This window comes from Rhipicephalus microplus, chromosome X (genome assembly GCF_043290135.1).
Source record: "Rhipicephalus microplus isolate Deutch F79 chromosome X, USDA_Rmic, whole genome shotgun sequence".
Lineage (NCBI taxonomy): Eukaryota > Metazoa > Arthropoda > Arachnida > Ixodida > Ixodidae > Rhipicephalus > Rhipicephalus microplus.
Window position 1 is genome coordinate 31,738,927 of NC_134710.1, and position 19,863 is coordinate 31,758,789.

The window sequence follows — 19,863 nt, forward strand, 5'->3', positions numbered from 1 at the left end:
TTTGTTGTGCCAATTGGATAAATTTACTCGCCTAGCAGAGCCTCATTGCTTTACTTTGAGGTGTGATTTGACCCAAAAGCAGCTGTCTCAAAAAGAAAATCCAATCACCACAGGGTGTTTCAGGTAAGACTGGGTGGTGGATGACTATCCACTAGCATTCGACAAGATTTGCATTTCAGATAGGAAAACATGAGTGATCACAGGAATCCACTATTCACTGTGGCTTTGTGTAATATACCATGCACTTTTCCTGCCAAATATATTACATCATTCAAATTGAAGAGATGCTTTGGTAAGATCAATTAGGTGGCTCATATCACAAGAACTCAAATGCTGTAACTGTGTAAGATTCATCATGGTACATGAAGTTCAACTGTGCTATGTCCACATGTCTATGAGCTAAATATAAATTAATGTTGCACACACACACACACACATGCATGCACACACACATGCATGCACACACACGCATGCATGCACGCGCACACACACACACATACACATTATTGACACTAGGAGAAGGCTTCTTTGAATTCATATACATTGAAGTGGCCTGTTATGCTCAAACACAAAATTCAATATTTTCATAAATCTCTCCTCAAATAACTGCTGAGCCAATAGCTATAGCTATTGGCTCAGCAGTTATTTTTATAAACTAATTTGCAAAATTTTTCAGTAATTAAAGAATGAATAATATTAGAGCTGTTGAATTTGAGGTTCTTAAACTCCATTTTTCAAACAATGAGGGCCAACTTTTTATTAATTTCTAAATATGGCTGGCCAGAACTGATAATTAAATAACTGCACGAGTTTGTTTTTAATGTTAACCAACATAATCCTAATGTGATTCTGAAAATACTGTAAATAAGATTACAGTAAGGTATTTTCAGCATGTAATGTATCAAAGTGTATAAAGGAGATGCAAAAGGCATTTTTTGTTGTTGCGTTGTTAAACACAAGAAAATATATCCAACAAACAATTACGGTAGGGAAAGCACAAGGGACATTATCTATTGCTTTTAACTGTACAGTATAGTAATTATGATCTCAATTGAAATTAATATAAAGTCAACAGTAAAACACCCTTTTCATTGATGGGGCTAGAAGCCACAAACTTCGTATAACATACATTGACATGAATGTGGGTGGATAAAAAAGAATTTTGAACAGTGGGGCCTGAATCCACCAGTTGCAGTGGTGTAAAGAGAGAGAGATAAAGATGCAAGGAAAGGCAGGGAAGTTAACCAGATACACATCTGATTTGCTACCCTGCACTGGGGGAAGGGATGAAGGGGAAAAAGAGATAGGAGAAAGGAAAAAAAGTTGCACACAATCACGAGCACACTCAGGGGAGCACATGCAGTCTACAAGTGGTCACTCAGGCCTGTTGTCTTTAGGTACTGTAGTAGCGCTTGGTGTAAATCCAAAAAACACTTAGTGGCGATAGTTATCTTGTAATGGTGGCCATTTTGTTTTGCACATATGTTTTATTTCATTTATATGAAAAATGTGTCGTAATGAAAAATATTAACAGTGCGGAAAATACACAGGCAAAAAAGGAGGCAACACAGACCAATAATTCATATAACCAGCACTACTACGTGTCGGCCCCTTCTGTCTATTAGCTTTTTTCATGCTGCTGAAATTTTTCTTGATTAGTTACAGACTTGTGAAAATACTCACATGTATTGATTAAAATCATGCTTTCCAATGATATTTTCAAAATATAAGCATAAGCATCGGCAGCAGATCAGAGAAGCATCACTTTGTCTAGTTAACAGTGGGGCTCCTATACCTGGCAGTTTGTGAAAAACAAATTTGATCAGTTCCGTCTAGTTTCTCCCTCAAAGCAAGATTGTGTTAACCACTTTCAGTATCTCTTTCTTGTCAACTCCATTGTTTGCTACATCTGTGGTTTTTGGATTCATTTTGTCCTTTTCTTGTTTTTTAAAGGACCCCTGAGACCAAACTTGTAAACTCAAGATGTTTGTGTTTGATAGTCCAGCATGAGGGACACTTCTGACCGACTATTAGTGGCGAGCGTAGCCTAGAAGATATTTTAATTTGGTTTTAAAGTAAGTGTGCATGCTCTTTGGAGTATTCAGGTGCAATCAACATTTTCTTTGGTTTGATGTAGACTGGGACTCCCCTAGTGACTTTGCAGGGTCAATATTTGTGGGGAGCGCACAATACCTCAACTGGCACCCTGCGAGGACTATTGTCCGTCACTATCTCGCTCTGTTGTTGGGCTGTCCTCAAGGAAGGTTTGGCTGCTTTTGCCAGGACTGCTTTCTTTTTTCTGAGGGGGACACGCTCAAAACACCTACATCGTTTCATTCTTCACCACACGCGGGTCCCCCTATTTGAAAACAGTCTCAGGCACTGCTCTGCTGTGGGGCGCTAGTTTCTTACGATATTTAGGTGTGCGTTTCGAACCGATGCAAGACAGTTCTGAATCAACGCTGCTAACATTAATTATATGATGCGTTAGAGCATTTACAATATAGTTTCGGCATTACCAGATAGCTACAATTTACTGTAAAAAACTCACAAACAAAACTTTCGCTTTCAGGGGTCTTTTAGGGGTCTTTTAAAGTTAACCCTATCGCTTTATGAGCATTTATTTCATGTGAACAAGTATATACACCTTGGCAAGAGGGAGAAAATAAGAAAGCAAATGAAGGAAAGGGAGGCACTGCACATGCGTCTCTGGCTACTAGATCAAACTGCAAAGTGCAATTGCGAAACTATTAACCTCCTTGTTGGTTAGTGATATGTACGAAGCGCTTACACATGATGGCCCAATGGAATGAATCTTAAACATTTCATAGACCTCCCTGGTGCGGAAATCGTGATAACTACGTAAGATGCGCGTCTGTTTAAAACTTGGAGTGCATCCACACTAGGGCACAGTGAATAGCCAGAATGCTTCCACTTTTATCCTAGAGGTTGTTCTTGTGCCCTTAGAGCCAGTCGTTCATGGAGCGACCCATTTGACCAACGTAGCATCCACCACAAGACGTCTGTATTTCGTAGACGGCTTCGATCTTGCATGAAACAAATCTCGTAGCATGTTGCTTGCAAGTGGAAGCGTTTGGGTGAGGGGAGTTCACTTTTCTGCTCAGTGATCCCAGTTTGACTGGCACCGAGAACACCACCCTTAATCTAGAATCTGCTGCCGCTTTCTTGGTTTTTGTGAAATACGATGCAGATAGGGTATGACTGCCACTCTTTCCCTGACATCTGCAGCATGAGGTTTTTTTCATCTTGTGGTGCTCATTCAAAATTACTTGGGCCGACCCGGACAGGAACAGGTCAGAAAAGCCTGCCTTCTTTAATTGGCAAACTTGATTGGCATAGCTAGAAGCGATTTCTAGTTATGCCAATCTATGAAGAGCATTCTTCATAATGGAGAGTGTGTTAGCCCATTTGACAAGCTTAGAATGATGAGGTGGCAATGGAAGCAAGTCTTTCATAGAATGAGGTAAGTGCCCCCAACAAATGTGCTCTGTACCAAACTTCATCCTGAGGTCCCAAGAAGCTTCCTTGTAAGCGAAAGTCCTGGATAGTTTAAATTAAAGGACTCGAAAACCTCGTTGACCTTGCTGCCCTCTGCCATGATCTCATGATAAAAAATCAAAAAGTCGTTGATGTACAGCAAGACTTTCACCCTACCAGATGCTTCGATCAAATTTTGCAGTTGCCTGTTATAATGGGCCAGAAGCAAGTCGCTCAGAATTGGAGCAATGCATCAACTGATGCAGATGCCATCTTTTTGCACATACAAGTGCTAATTTTGTTTTATGACGGTCGAGCTGAGGTACAGAGAAACTAAGACCAGGAACCTCGAAATGTCCGTGTCGAAGGAATTTCGGAAGTGGTTGGATCTTTCGATTCCGTCTCCCACACAAACTGCAAAGGCGGCTTGGAGCAGAGAGTAATAGAGGTGCTTTATATCGATTGAGAAAGCTTGCACACCTTTAGGACAAGACACTTTTGGGTACCTCAATACTTCACACATCTTGCAGATGAGGAACAGGTCATCAACTTTGCGTAGTGCCAGGCCTTTTTGCAAGTAATTGCCCATGCACCGCTGCCAACTTCAGACACAATCACTTGGAAGGGGGACTCTTCTTTATGCTTTTTTTCAGAGAAAAACACTGAAAGGCACATTTCTTTGGAGCCTTTCATTGCAACTGAAAGCTTCAGCAGGCAGCTTTTTCACATTTTTGTATGGCTAGGTTTTTTGCTTTGGCTGGGTGGTAGCCCTTGGCCTCTCTGAAATTGTGTTGTAGGGCTGTGTCAGCTTTAGTTCAATACTCTTGGGTAAACAAGATGACAAAGCCACTGTCTTTATCGGCTTGCAGAAACTTGAGGTCGTCCTTATGGAGTAATTTGACAATACTTGAAAGGTGCAGGCTTTGAATGCCTGTCAACCAAGTTGGTAGGCCTTCTATACATTATGCCACGACACGAATCGCCATGAATTTGCAGTTATACAAAGAGCACGGCATTAAACTGGTTCTCCTTGAATAATGCTGGCGCACTGTCTTGACTAACTGAGAACATGCAGACCCACTCTGGGCTGTCCAGCAAGCCAGGACTAATGCCAAGAGATTACCCCCCTTAGCTGTCAACCACCTGGTTTTTTTAGTTCAGGCAATAGAGATTTCTAGAATTAACTAACGGGTACTCTGGTGCTGCGATCCTTCAGCAATCAGGGAGTGATGGGTAGTACACGGATTTGTGCTTGCAGGCCTCGAACACGCTTCTGTCTTCGTTTATTGTTGTGTTTTGATTTTGTTTCGAATGGAAGAATGAACGGTTATAAACTCCGTGCTCGGGTTTTAAATGGTGAGCCTGAAAGCAGTGAAGTGCAACTGCTGAATATTTGCTGATTGTCATTTCATCACAAAGCAACTTCAAGCGACACGAAGCCAACCAGAGTTGAAAGTAGGAAAATAAAAAATCAAATCAATTTTTGATTCCAACAAGCTTTTTTTTACCAACAAGTTGGGGGTCCCTCAAGTGAAAAGAGGTTCTAAAAACTATTTGAGAATGCCTGAGGACCCATGTACACAGCAGCGATTTCAAAATTCAATATTTTAATGTATATAGTACATTTAAAACAGGAGAAATGAACTAAAAAGTTGGAAGACTATTATACAAATAAATATAACAGTAGAACAAACAGACAATGAGCAAACTAAACAACAGTATCTGCATTCATGAGCAATAGCCACGAGAAAGAGAAAGAATGTTATACAAAGCGTAATGATTTCATTCTGGTGACGTATTATACATAATAAAAAACACTATAAAGAACACGATGCAAGGGTGACAAAAAATTCATGCATTTCTCTTTTTGTAAACACAAAAAAGTACTTACATATTTATTAAGTACGGAGAGTAAGGTGTATCCAAGGAAGTGTAGGAAACAGTTTGTGTGAGAGCTCGGAACAAGCCATCTGTCCATGCTTCTGGCCCATGAATCCGTGTGTTGTACACTTATGTTTAATAAATCTTTAATAAATGTTTGAAATTGTTTTCTTGCAAAGAAGTAGTCATAAATTAGTTGAAAGTTGCACATATGTTTCAGACTGATTATTTTATAGCGATCGAACAAAGAACCAACAGACATACTGCGTGGTAAATTCGCAATGTAGCGCCGTGCTCTTTGTTGCAATGAGTGAATTGTTTTTATGTTGCCCAAGGTTGTGGTGGCCCAGGCAAGTAGGCAGTAATATATATGCAAGGAAAACAGAGCGTGGTGGATCTGCATCTTAGCTTTTTTTTTTTTTTTTTCAGAAGAAAATTTTGACATTGTGACAGAGCAGCAGCAGCACGGGATAACGATTTGGTCAACGATTCGACATGACCTGACCATATGAGCCAAAAAATGCCGACAAGTTTATGTTTCTCCACGATTTACGCAGGTATTTTATCAAGCATTTATGATTGGTGGAGATTAATTTTCATACTTCTAGATCTGAAAGCGACAGCTTTTGTTTTTCTCGCATTTACTCACAGGCCATTAGCAGTAGACCACCACAGCACATCTGAAAGTACGCTTTGGGTCCTGCCAATAATTTCAGATGAATTTTTTCCGGAAACAAAAAGACTAGTGTCATCTGCGTGCAGTAGAAATGCAGCGTCGCAAAAATTAGACAAATCTGTGCACTAACCATCATTTCCATGCTCGCTGAAGCACCGTGCGTTGCAGCTCCCATAGACACTAGCGCCATAGTTCCCTCTAGTGTGTTTATAAGAAACTCTATAGCCCAGGCTAATAACCGCACTGGAACGTTAAATAGAGCTCTACTATGCCATTACATTCGTATTTCCTTAAAACCGTACGAGTATGGAACCAACTTAGTTCTTTTGTTTGTGCACAGTGAGCACTTTCTGTAACATTCACTGTTTTTTTTTTTTTTCTAGAACGTGTATTCGGATTACATGTTTCAACAACTTCATGAGATCATTGTGCACCATGTCACTGTAGATTCTGTAATTTGTGGTTTTGCCACGATTTGTACTCATACCATACATATTGCTACTACTGATCATGTGTCGGTTACTTATGATTTTTCATTGTATAAATGATTCGATGGTGCTTCTTTTCTGTCTATATGTATGCCTTTCCTGATACGGTCTCCCATGAGATCACCAGTATTGCTCAAATAAATAAGTAACCTGTAATCGCACAGGCGCAACAACACTTTTGCTGCCACTTTTTAACTCCGCCTATAAAGCAGAGCTCGTTGCATACTCACAGTAATCAAGGTTGTTACTAGAGTTGCTGAGAGAGATGACCACCTTAAGTACACAAGGTAACGTAGTTTCCTCAATGTTTTAGTACAAGCAGAGCTCAAAACCAGACTGGACGAATTCTGAATTTTCATAGCAAGAGCCATACCTGCTGGTACCATCTCCATTAAGAATGCTGGTGAAAATTGTCAGCTGCCCATAGTTTTCCACCTGGATAGCATCAAAGAGAATGTTACTGCAAGCGTAATCAACTTTATATAACAGAAATGTAAAGTGTGTAACTCACATATTCCCCAAAGTTCACAATATCCACATGCACTTTCTCTGTCTTCAATAGTGTAGCAAGTACTGTGAGCTGAAAAAAAAAAAAGAGTAAGAAAATGTTACATTCATTACAGTCTTTGTTCTGAGGCAGCTTTTATGTGTCCACACCTCTTCAGGAGTGGTGCAGACTGGACTTCCAACAAAAATAACAATCCTCTTCTTGCGGTTTTTCTCTCTTTGATTCCTGAGAATCACCTGCAAATAAAAGGTATAAAATGAGCTGCAAATAAAAGCTGTACATAAAAAGTGGCATGTTCTGTGCACAGTACTTAATTATTTTCTCTTCACACACACCCTTATCAGTGGAAAACTGTACATCTCGTTCAATGTATACTGGATGCGCAACAAAATACAAGCCTTAGAAAGAGACATCTCAAGCGCAAACTTCCAAATGGCTTGTTAGAAAACAAAACACACTTAAACACATCACCATCAGAGGTACACCTGGCAATGAAACTGAACAAATATACAACAGAATAAGCTGTTTAAGTATCCCACAGCTTGAAGAACAAAGCAGTGATATTCGTTTTCACAACTGTTTATAGCACTTTACAAAAACCTTGACAGTTGTGCCAGAAAATTTAAAAAAAACGAAGCCTTCTGGAATGCAAAGTGTGCATGGTTATCACAAAGGAATCCCAAATGAAGCAAGGAGTCAAAATAGCCACGTATTAGGTTTCAAGTATTTTGGCATACTCTCAGTCATGTTTCTATCATTTGCTTTGAAGGGCCCCTAAACCATCTCCAAAAACGTTGTAACAATATTTCAAGTAAAAACGCTCATTAAGACAATGTCGTCATGATCATCTATACCAAATGCAGCAGACCTATGATCTACAGGTGCACCTCAAGTTCAAAGAAATAATTCCTTGTCCTCTCCAGGCCTTGCGGTATTTCCAGAAGTGGATGTGACATCACCATTTGCACCTAGTTATATTATCCACAAAAATAACCTGCTTGTAGGTAGGCGTGCTCGCCACTTTTGGATGCAAGGAGAGATTAGCCGATGAATGATGCATAGCAAAGGAAAGAGCGAATCAAGTGAGGGGGGCTATTTTTAGACCACCATTAGCGTATAATTCCACTGTTACAAAAAAAAAATTTGCATAGCTGCACGTTTTTTGAAGACTCATACATAATTGCAACTCCGGACCCAAGTTTTTGCCTATGGGCTGTTTAATGCTTTGATTGGCCTGAGTTTCCACTAACATTGACATAAGAAAGAGAAAGAAGACGACCACCAGTTTGTAGCACGAAGCCACAAGGAAATCCATACGAATTTCTCAAAAAGAAAAGCTTCTTTGTTGCCGAAAAATTTGTCCTGGTCTGGGGTACGAACCCAGAACCGACAGCCTTTTGGGGCGGTCGCTGCACCGATTGAGCCAACCAAAAAGCTAGCTATTGACAGCACGATTCATCGACAACTCAAAGCACATGGGTACAAGAATTTCGAATGAGTTCTGCGGAAACTCGCAAGGTGGCAGAAAAGTTAAGAAAGGGAAAGAAGACAACCACCTGTTAGTAGCAGGAAGTCACAAGAAAACCCGTGCGGATTTCCTTGTGGCTTCATGCTACTAACAGTAAGGTGGTTATAATGAGGAGGTGTGAAAAGCGAGCCATGTTTCCCTTGCCTAGAGGCGCCACCTTGTGCAATATCTCCGTTAGGCCAAAACATGGAGTTCTAGTTGGAGGCGCTGCCAGCTAACATGGGGGAGAGGGTAAAGTTGGCCACTGCGATGGGAGCTTGCCAGCTACTTCGGCATTCGATGTGGTTTTTCGAGTACTTTGTGTTAGTGTGCATTAAGAGGAATGCCGTCTATGAAACTGAGAAAACTCGGGGACCGTGCTTCATGTATGGCGCCGCGTTTCGGGGTGCACGAAGCATGCACGAAAAAGGTGTCGCTTATCCGTGCGCCGGCATGTTGACAGATTTGCAGTTTAGAAGCTCGCCATTTCCCAGTGAGGTAGAGCTACAAATATTTTTTTATTGTGGGACCAAAAAGATAAAAAGTATATAGAAGTACCCCGGCTCGTACCACAAGTATAATGGGGATAGAGCTATACAGGAAAATTCAGCCATCTAAGAAAAAAAAATGTTTGGCTCAAGTTAAGTGTAGAGAACCTGAACAAGTGCTGCAAAAGTTTTTACGTGCATGTATGACAAACACCAGTCACTAAATTACTAAATGTTTTATCTGTAGAACTCTTAAAGTTCGAACGATTGCTTGGTAGGTGTATTCATTTGAACGTTGTGTTTTCTTTTTCGATTTTAGAACATTATATTTTCATCAAGTATTTAGAGCAATGCAGCGAGGCTCACCTTGTGTATTGTAGGCCCAAATAAGAAAAATTCACACATCGTGTCCATATAAAGCATTGAAAAACAGCTGAAAAGTTAGATAACTAGAAAAGTGGATATTTAAGGGCTATTAAACCCACCATGACTATACAGCTTTAAGCAACTATTTTAAAGCAGGCTGACGCATGTTTTCTGCACATTTCACCTGCATTCAAAGATAGTAGGCAGCTTGTTGTAGCATTGTAAGCAGCGTATTACAGATATTGGCTATATTTGAACATGTAAGCAGTTTGAAAAATTTGTGGTCACATTCGTTTACATCAGGATCGAGCGATTATTTTCCTTTGATGGGAATTCAACCCAGGCAATAGCAAAAAAAACATCCACAGTATACATCATCATAATATGGTGCTAATTAAATGTGGTTAAAGCCATAAAACTAGTCACCATATTTCTTCCTATACAAATTTAAAAACATGCTGGCTCTGTGATGGCTCAACCTCAAACGTAATTCAAGTTCAGAATTCTATAAAGGGCAACAAACAAATGGACAGAGCTACTAGCACTGTTGAGCTAAAATTAATAGTATAAGAGAATGCAATTTATCAAAGGTTATTGCGTGTTAATGTTAGAATGCTAGAAAACTTTCAAAATCATATAGTGTCCTGCATGGAGAAGCTTTCTTTTTTTGCTCTGTAATTGTGTAGATAAATATCAAGAAGATGAAGATAAATTTGGCCTTCACAAAACATGTAAACGGTAGTTCATTTAAAATAACATTTGATAAAAACATGGTGGCATTATGAATGGTTGATCTATGTTTGATTTTTTGGGAAAATAACGCTAGCCTGGGACACACAGAAGCGACAAGACCAGCGCTGTGTTTCCGACAATACAGTACACACCAGCGAGCCCGCATTAATTGACGCTCTATTTATGTCTGGCTATCTCACTGGCGAAAGGTTTGCAGTACTTTTATTAATTATTCTTCAGTGTGGCATAAATGGTTTGCAAATTCATAAAGCTGTTTATGTCACTGATAAAACTCTTTCATGGCTGAGAATCTAGCAACGACCGACGCGAGTGCACGGGCTTAGGTAGACGGAAAGGGGTGGTATATAACAAGCACTCCCCCCCCCCCCCCCCAACTCTACCAGGCCTCATGCACCACGAGCGCTTCACTTCCCCCCCCCCCCCGCTGTGATGCAGCATGACTTTACCCCCCTCCCCCCAAAAAAAGAGTCCGGACGATGCCGATGCATGAGCGGCGCACCGAGCAGGCTGGCAGCGCTTCAGACTACAGCACCATCGCTGCAGTATCTAGAATCGGGGCCAGCTTGGAGCCGCTGGTTTTCACACCTCCCAATTCTAGCCACCCTACTAACAAGTGATTTTATTATTTCACTTTTCTTAACCCTTCTGCCATCTTGCGGGTTCCCTCAGAACTTATTTGTAACACTGACATAGTTTTATTTAAATTTCGGTTATATTGTTTTTGTAGTGTTGTCATTATGAATTTTCCCTTGTAATATAAAAAAAATAAAAAAGAATATTTACCAGGAAAAGATAGTCGGCACACTTTTTACTAATGGTGGCAATATGAATGCAGAGTTTTTTTGTGATTTCATGTGGCACAATAGGTAGGCTGCCTCAGAGTTTTTGTATATGGCTGGGAGCCATACAAAAGAACACTGTATGGCTTGTATGAATAGCTTTCTGTGTTTCGTATGATAAGCAGCTGGTAGTCTATGTTCTACCCAGTCTCTTTTCGTATATAATGGTGTTTTTTATGCATATAATGGCTTCTAGTGTTCACACACTGAACAGTTGGGTTTCAATGTTATGCGCTACCTTTTTTTTCTTTTGAACTTTGTAGAGCACGTTGCTAGCAAAGTTTAACATTTCACAGGAGATATAATTTTTATGATGTGAATTTTTTTTTCATAAAATGTGAAACCTATTAGCAGCTGCCATTTATTAACACAGTATTTTAGGCAATCACGGAAGTATCCATGTTCTCATATGAATCTGTAATTTCAGGGATCCTTTTTATTCTCTGACCACAAGCAGTGTGAGAGGTTGGTTGTGGCTGCACTGGCTTGTCGCTTTCTCTCTCTCCTTGTATTCACTATAGCACTTTTTGCAGTTAGAAGGATATTTAAACATCAGTGTAAGGTAAGAAATTAGAGGAATAAGTGAGCAAAAGGAATAACAGGAGAGCTGAGAGAGACTCTCTTCCACGCAGCCACTGCGAAGATTCATGAGTGCCCTTTGCCTGGCCCTTGCTTCTCCTCTTTCTGCTGCCCGCACCGTTTCTCGTCCCACTTGCTGTTTAACCACAGAACACGGCTTTGCTCGGTGGAGCTGGTCTTCTTTCTGACTACCAAACTCTGGTTCTGCATTTGGCTCTTCACTTTCCCTTCTATTATTTTACTTCCTTACTCCATTCCCTAGACAATGTTACTGAGACAGCCTCAGTCTTCAAGGTCTTCAATGCTCAATTAAATTCTTTGGTAACCCTTTCTCATCACTAGCTATTGCAGAATGGAGTAGTTTATCTGTCGACACAGTAATCAAACCCAACAAATTTTGTACTACACTAAATAACTTCATGATTATCAATGCCTAATGTACTTTGACCCACGTTTGCTGTTTTGTACCTTACAGCAAGTGCATTGATAATGACTGCCCCTCATGTGTGTGTGAACATTATGGCATTCCACCTTCTGTGTCCTTCTAAATGTTATTGTTTATACATAATTCATGACTGCTTCAACATTCCTTCTTCTATATGTGCTCTCCTCTTATGTAATACTTAAACAGGAGCCTTTCAGGAATCAACGATGATGGTGGTATTGAGGAGGGCTATTCGTGTGGTTAGATACAGCCATTTATATTGCAGGAAGGGGGGGGGGGGGGTAGGTTTGGAGTGTTCAACTGCCCTTTTAGAGATTTTGAGGATGTACAGCCGACCATCATCATTTAGACCCTATAATCACCGACTAAATTGGCCCAATTAAGCAAGAGGCAGGGGAAAAATACATGGTTGACTTATTTGGCAGCTATGTAATTGACCGAATTGAAGCAAAAATAGGAACCATAGACGCACCCGCATCTAAAGGTCCAATGTAGAAAATTCACTTCAAAATGACATTGGATCACCTAAACTAAGCATAATTTGATTGCGCGTCTGACTTATCAAGAAAATACGACGACGACAAAAAAAAAAAAAAAAAAAAAAAACTTATACCAGCGAGCTTTAGCTTTAAGAAATTAAACTGTTCACTTGACATCGTTTGTCATTATAGTCAGGCAGTACTTTATAGCCACGAAGAACAAAACATGCGCGTTTGACATTCCGCGTTAATTGAACGTCCTCTCGGCAATCGAACACAGACCGTGGCTTAAGCCAGACTGACCACTTCGCTAACCCGTTCTGGTGGAACGCCAGGAACACGGCACGAAAATTGTTGCCGCTTGCCGTGCTTCCTGTATGAAATTTAATCAGTGTAGTTTTTTTTTTTTTCGATCAGTCTGAAAGTAAGTGTCGTCACGGCGGTTTCCGTCAACATTTTCGTTTAGGCCGCCATTACCTCTACTGATGGCAACGGCGCTAGCTCTGACGCTGGCCATGCCGACTGCACTTTTGGTTTCGGATCAGATAGCATGGCCCGAGAATTTTTTGACAACATCCCTTCCCCCCCCCCCCCCCCAAAAAAAAAAAACTAGCATCAGATAACTACTTAATCGTGAGCTATCATTCTCGTGTAAAAATCTTACCGGGGTCAATTTCCCTTCCCGCTGGAAGAATATTCCCATCTGCGAAGTGGGACGCTTTCCTCGCTGCGGACTGGTTCTGACGCGAGTGACCAGGCAAGTTCAATTACAGAATTTCAAGCGTTCTGGCTTTTTCGTGTTTGGTCCCTTTAATGTTCTATAATTTACGAGCTTTTTCCATGATATGACTCTGCCCCTCTGCAAACTGGTCGGACGGTATCATCATGGCGGTCCTTGCCTCTAAAAGCAGACGACATTTGATTGAAATCAATATAATCTTAATTTCTACTTAATATATTTAAATGTTATGATCGTCGAACGTGCCTATCACCTTCCAAATATCAATTCCGATTGATTATATATATATATTCTATTTTTTCGTGTTGCCGATCGAGCTCAAGCAATATTTTTCAATCTCATTCATGATGTTATTAGGAGCGTGTGAGCAGACAAGCTGGACATTGTCTAATTCTACCATACTGTCTAATTTCGTAATTGCGGACTTTTGGCCCAATCGTAGAGGTCATAGCAGTTCACTGGGTTAACCAGCATCGCTCAATGGCGGAATGTAACAACATAGCGAAAATTTGACAGTGTCCAGAATAATTAACACCCAAGATACAAGGCAATATACATTATGAATCAGTACAAATTCGCCCAAATTACTGCGCTTAGTTCTTCTCATTCGCTTTCTTCTTAAGGTGTAGCCTTTCTTTTTTTTTTCTCTACGTGTAGTACGAGTAATGCATCGATAGTTAAAAGTTTCTTTGGGCTGATTATCCCGATATTGCCTTTTGCAAAAGGCGAAGAAAATTACATACACGGGCAAGATGGACAGCTGCCACAAAATTAATGTAGCCTTTGGGTTGGAGCTGTGCGAGTCTGCGCTGAAGTCGTTCGACGTCATTGGTGAGCGTCACCTGGACTTCTGGGCTGTGCAGACAAAAAAAAAAAATACAACAATTTGATCAAGGACAGCAAAACGACGCGCCATGAACACAACCTGATCCGATGAGGATGTCACATACCCCACCATAGTCATAAGGGCCACTTCACTGCCTGGGTTTTCAGTCGTCGAGTTACAGACGACTTCTACTGCTTCTGCCTGCGCTTCGATACGCGACGGGGCAAAGTCGCCGTTCCTCGCATATTCGCTCGTGTCAACGCTGTAAAGTTTACCAAGAAAGTCTATTACATGCACTTGCACTACAAGGAAATAGGGCTTATTATTACGGCACGAAATATGGGTTTGAGACGCGCTAAATTAGCGTGCTGGTTCGGCACGTTTTTCTTTATCACGAGAAACCAGATGATTCTCACGTCACAAGAAAGAATACGAGCCAAACACGACAAAACAACGATTACCTACCAAACAACGACACTTTCGCGAACCATTTCACCAGCAATTGATGCTCCAACCTCAATTTTCAAATAAGACGCCGCAGACGCATTCGTGAGACGCGGCCGAACCGTCTCTCGCGCGCTGGCAAAACCAAAAGTTCACTGTAGCATCAATGCATAAGGCGACAGTTTTCGAAACGAAATACGTCTGCTTCGAGTCGGCAGTGCAAGTGATCGCAAAAATCGTGAACCATAAAAAAAAAAAAGAAAGCGAGAAAGAAAATAGACATAGTTTATAGGTTTTGAGGTAACGATTGTTCTCTGGTGCCGATCATGGTATTGCCGGTAGGTGTTCTGTAGTGGTACGCGTTTGCATGGCGGTACTAATGGCGGCTTCGCCACTCAGCTTCATCGACTTACACGTCCCGGATGGCCCCGGACGGCGCCGCATTCGTTTTTCTCGGGGACCAACTGGAAGCTACGCCCACTGGTCCGGGATTGCTTGAATGCATGTTCGTTTTTCGCAAGCCTGGTGGCCTGCGGCTGGCCCGGGACCGCCCGAACAATTTCTTTTTAGCAGACGACAGCGCGGTACGTGCGGCCATCTTAAGTTAGACACGGGAAATTTTTATGCGCTACTCTCTCTTTGCTTTTCTGTCCGCTTCTCGCATGTTTCTGTATTTCACATTGTTTGCGCACCCAGTTCTTGTCGTCAGTGTCCTGAGCCACGTCGAGCATGTGCGTATTCCCGAAGGTCGGGCAAACACGCGTTATACTCGCTAGGAGAAACAGCGGTAGAACGACTGTGTCGGTCTACGATGTACTCGCGCTCGAGTAGTTCACTTACAGCAAGTTGCATCACAACAGAAATAGGTATAATTCACTACATAACTGCTGTTTAGGTTGCAAATGAGTCAGCGTTGTGACCTGTGTTTCAGCTATGGAGGGAGCAGACGGCATAGCAGACGCCACAGCGGATGCAGTCAGCACCAAGCGCGCAGATGGCCCGAGGCCGCTCGGGACTTTTAGATCACGTGCATGTGACGTAAGCACCTGTGGGCCGAGGAGTAGGTGTTCTGTGTCCGCGGGCCGTCCGCGATCCGGGACTTGGTAAATCGATGAAGCTGACTGTTGTAGGTGTTCTGTGACTTCGCTTCGGATGCAGCAATTCTAGTACACTGTAATTTTGGATACTTTGGACAAGCAGCTTCCGCCTAAGTGGAAATTATCCTGCTTGTAAGCACAGCGATAGTTCACGACGAGAAACGCCCCCCCTTGATCGTATCGTGTATGCACAATCGTTCCACTCCGAAGATGGTTCTGGCGTTTTTCATTGCATCGGTGTCTGAAAAAACGTCGGGGATTATTTACTCGGCATTCTACGGTTGGAGCGAGAGGCCACCGTTCAGCGAGGTCCAGTGTGTCACTGCCAGTGGCGACACCGACGACTTAAATTCGGCTCGAGGGCCCAGCGAAATGAATGAGGAGCAAAAGACCAGATCTGATCTGCTGAAACGTGTTTATCAGAGCGCGGTAGAAGACATGAAAAACACGCCGCCCGAGGTTTCCAGCTCGTCCAGCGATGTCACGATGCACTTGACAGAACGCAAAGGACAGTTTTTCTTCAGCGACGTCGACGGGGGCGACAGCATTGTGGTGTGGCATTCGTTTGGCGACTGCTGTTTTGTGGCCATATGTGACGAAAGCGAAAACGTCGGTCTTGCGGCTTACGGGCTTAAGTTGATTATTCAAAGCGTGTCGGCGCACATCATTTTTTTGACGCCAGCGGAACTAAATGCCAAAATTGGACTGTTACGCGGCATTGTGGAGCTGTACATGCCGAGCGGACGGCTGTTATTCGTAAACCAGAGCACCGTGAAGCAGTACGAACAAATGTTACACAAACTAGTGTCTTGAATACATGTCTCGCAATCAGTACTTGTCATTGTAAACACAGTATGCCCCTAGCTTTTTTAAATGATGCTAACCGCGTTGCTTACCAAAGCACTGACACCATGCAATGCACATGCGTAAGGTCACTGAAGAAATATAGACCACAACAAACTTCGCTTGGGCACGTGCAATGTGTCTGAAAAAAAAAAATATGTAGAAGAATACACCTTCGGGAGTTCGGGCTTGTACAATTTAGAAGTGTTTTACAAGGTTTGATTCTGAATGAAGTCTACCCGAGAAAAAGCTTAGCTCTGCAATATTTGACTGCAAACTTGTTTTTCTGATTGTTACATGGCCCTAGAGAGAGATCCACTGGGAGCAGGCTACAAGCAGTCTGAAGCACATAATTTTTGTCCAGATTCTAGCCTCATAGTTGTGCATCTGTACAAAATGCATACCCTTGTTGCATATAACTCAGTCCTAAATATGTCTCTTCTAGTAGAACTTTTGATTAAGGGATTTACTTCAGCGGTATAAACACTTCAAAAGAAGCCAACTGTTCACTGGTCTAGCGCAAAATTCTAAATAGCTGCCCCTACACATATTGCTTTGAAGTCAAACACTCGTGCGTTAATTTTGTGTGTGTTTTTCTACTTATCTCCCTCCTTAATTTTCTGTCTCCCTTTCCCCAGGGCAGGGTATCCAACCAGATACTTGTTTTCCTGTTAAAATCCCTGCCTTTCTGCGTTACATCTCTCTCTCTGAAGTTTATTTCTGTCTTTTTTATAGTACATGTATTCGCACATTTAGGGAACTAACAAAATTGTTGAAAGGTTCCCAACAGCATTACAACATCAAGAACACTAAATGACAATAGCACAGCGAGACAATTCAGATTTTATAAAATACAGAAAACAAATATTAACACAGAATGATCACTGTTACTGAATAATAAAAGTATAAATGACATAATTTATAGTAATTAAAACTAAATACATTCATTATATAATATTTACTGTGGGCCCATGTGCTCAGATTTGGGTGCACGTTAAGGAACCCAAGGTGGTCAAAATTTCCGGAGTCCTCCACTCGGCGTCTCTCATAATCATATGGTGGTTTTGGCACGTTAAACCCCACATATCAATCAATTATATAATACTTGTACATGCAAATCTGAACGAAATTCAACATGACTACAAATTACTATGGCAGGATGAATTGATATGGAGTGAATGCTTTAGTAGTACTAGGAAAAAGTGAAGAGACATGATTGTCCTTACATTGGTAGTAAGACTATTCCAAATTGTAGTTACTCTGAATTCCAAAGTTTGACACTTGTAGTTGCCATTTATTTGAGGTAGTAAAAGTCGGTAGCATGAAAAATGCTAACGTGAGGTGGTAGACAAGTGGACATCACCAATAAGTTGAGATTACTGTGAAATATTCTAATGTTCTAGAATCAATACTGTAACTAGATTTTGGGCACTTGATATATTAAAATTTGGAAATAAATTGTCACCTCTAATATTCACATGATTAGCTATTATTGTATAAAGAGCTATTTTTTGGATATTTAGTATGGATTTAGACTGAGATTTGCATGTGTAACACCATTTAGCAATGTAGTCACTTATATATGAATGAATGCATAATAATTTTAATTAATATTTCTATTGAAAAGAAGTGTCGGACATTTACAAAAAATGTGTGATCTGCATGAGGCTTTCAGAACAATGTTACATGCATATAAATGAAGTTTTAGGTGAGAACCTATGACTACTCCCTGGAATTTTGTGATTGACATGCTTTACTAAGCAGTTGTTGTAGATAATGCTATTATGTGCTAAGACTTTCCGTCTTTTGGAGGAAGGAAAAAAAATCTGTATGGTTAAGTGTGATGGCATTAATGGTGCACCAGCGACAAAGACTGTAAAGCACAGCATTAACCTAGTTAATTTAACCCTGCTGCGGTGGTCTAGTGGCTAAGGTACTCGGCTGCTGACCTGCAGGAACCGGGATCGAATACCGGCTGCGGCGGCTGCATTTCCGATGGAGGCGAAACTTTTGTAGGCCCGTGTGCTCAGATTTGGGTGCAAGTTAAAGAGCCCCAGGTGGTCGAAATTTCTGGAGCCCTCCACTACGGCGTCTCTCATAATCATATGGTGGTTTTGTGGACGTTAAATCTCACACACCAATCAACTTAGTTAATTAACAAACTTTTGTTCCTGTCTGATATTAGTAGATTTGTGTCATCTGCATAAAGTATCACAGTAACATTGACTAGCTGTGAGTATAAATCATTGACAAACAAGAGGAAAAGTAGTGGTCCAAGTATGCAACCATTAACTAATTTAGCAATTGATTGTGAACTACCCACATGAACTATCTGTGTTCTATGTTTTAAATAGCTGCTGATAAGTGCTAGAGGTGTTCCAATAACTTCATATTGGCCAAGGTACCTCAGGGGCCATGTATAAACTATTGTGCTCTTGAAGACAATATGAGTGTGGTGTTGTAGCCTGGTGTGTACATGGCAGGGAGCGTTGAATCACTCCACCTTTTGCCTCGTCAGACACACCAATGGTTCAACGGTCTGCACCAATAAGCGCGTGACTTTTGCATGCCTTGTGGCCTCAAATGACAAACAGGTATGCTTACACCAGATTGAACAAAGTCGCAAGTGTGACCTGTATGCTGTGTTGAAAAGACACTCCACTTCGTCAGCTCTTGTAGGAAAGAAAGAGAGGCTTTTGTGTCAAAACTGAACATTCTCATTAGGCTGTTGTCTCCTGAGCTATGAGATGTTTACCGCCCATGGACTGACAAAAATAATGCATCACCTGCTGTGAAAGCACCATTGAACTTTCTCTTAAAAACACTGACCTCATTGAAATGCTTTAGTTAATTTCGTGCTGTAGTGAGTTTGATGTATGCTCTGCATCTGTTGCAAACTTGGTCTACCACTTGACTCTTCATTATACCCATTTGGAGGAGCATACTGGGTGTGCCGTCTGGTAAACCTCTCTAGTAATCATTAAAAGAACCCCTCATTGAAAAGACTACTCCAGATACAGCACTCAGGGATCAGGTGTCTTTCACTGAATAAAAGTGTGCCGACAACAAAAAACAAAAAAAGAATGCAAATTTGTAGGGAAATCGTATTGGCAAAGCTTGATTACTTCAAGTGCTTCAGGAGGGCGAGTTATAATGAAAATATAAACATCACCCATGAGCACCACATGACAATATTACATATACTGAATAGACACATGTAGCACTCTCACTGCTGAGATCTGACAGAAAATGATGCCAAGGGTAGTATACAAGGAGTCTACCAACCTGGAAAACCTGGAAAAGTCATGGAAAAGTCAGGGAATTTCTGAAAAATCTGGCCTGATCATGGAAACTGACTGTAGCCTGTGCGACCATCACAAAAATAAGCATTACCCTAGATCAAAGCT

General features: G+C 41.3%; 2 protein-coding genes and 1 long non-coding RNA gene across 3 annotated transcripts in view; 2 read left to right on the top strand and 1 right to left on the bottom strand.

Moving 5' to 3' along the window:
* LOC142774980 (uncharacterized) overlaps nt 1–7,344 on the top strand; it is a 37,047-nt gene extending 29,703 nt beyond the window's left edge. The window contains exons 2-3 of the long non-coding RNA XR_012886605.1: nt 5,809–5,936; nt 7,167–7,344. This is a non-coding gene — a long non-coding RNA (uncharacterized LOC142774980). The remainder of the gene's footprint in view (nt 1–5,808; nt 5,937–7,166) is intronic.
* LOC119176603 (26S proteasome non-ATPase regulatory subunit 4) overlaps nt 1–15,206 on the bottom strand; it is a 34,276-nt gene extending 19,070 nt beyond the window's left edge. The window contains exons 1-5 of the mRNA XM_075876147.1: nt 14,197–15,206; nt 13,990–14,101; nt 7,201–7,287; nt 7,055–7,123; nt 6,917–6,978 (exon numbers count right to left, since the gene is read on the bottom strand). Coding sequence (XP_075732262.1) covers nt 6,917–6,978; nt 7,055–7,123; nt 7,201–7,287; nt 13,990–14,101; nt 14,197–14,210 — 344 coding nt within the window. The 5' untranslated portion in view covers nt 14,211–15,206. The remainder of the gene's footprint in view (nt 1–6,916; nt 6,979–7,054; nt 7,124–7,200; nt 7,288–13,989; nt 14,102–14,196) is intronic.
* A 178-nt stretch (nt 15,207–15,384) lies between these two features.
* LOC119175775 (uncharacterized) lies at nt 15,385–18,901 on the top strand. The gene has a single exon (XM_037426747.2). The coding sequence runs from the start codon at nt 15,800–15,802 to the stop codon at nt 16,424–16,426; it is 627 nt and encodes a 208-aa protein (XP_037282644.1). The 5' UTR covers nt 15,385–15,799; the 3' UTR covers nt 16,427–18,901.
* The last annotated feature ends 962 nt before the right edge of the window (nt 18,902–19,863 follow it).

Coding starts and splice junctions, on each gene's coding strand:
- LOC119175775 (XM_037426747.2), top strand. CDS start 15,800: ATGCACAATCGTTCCACTCCGAAGATGGTTCTGGCGTTTTTCATTGCA.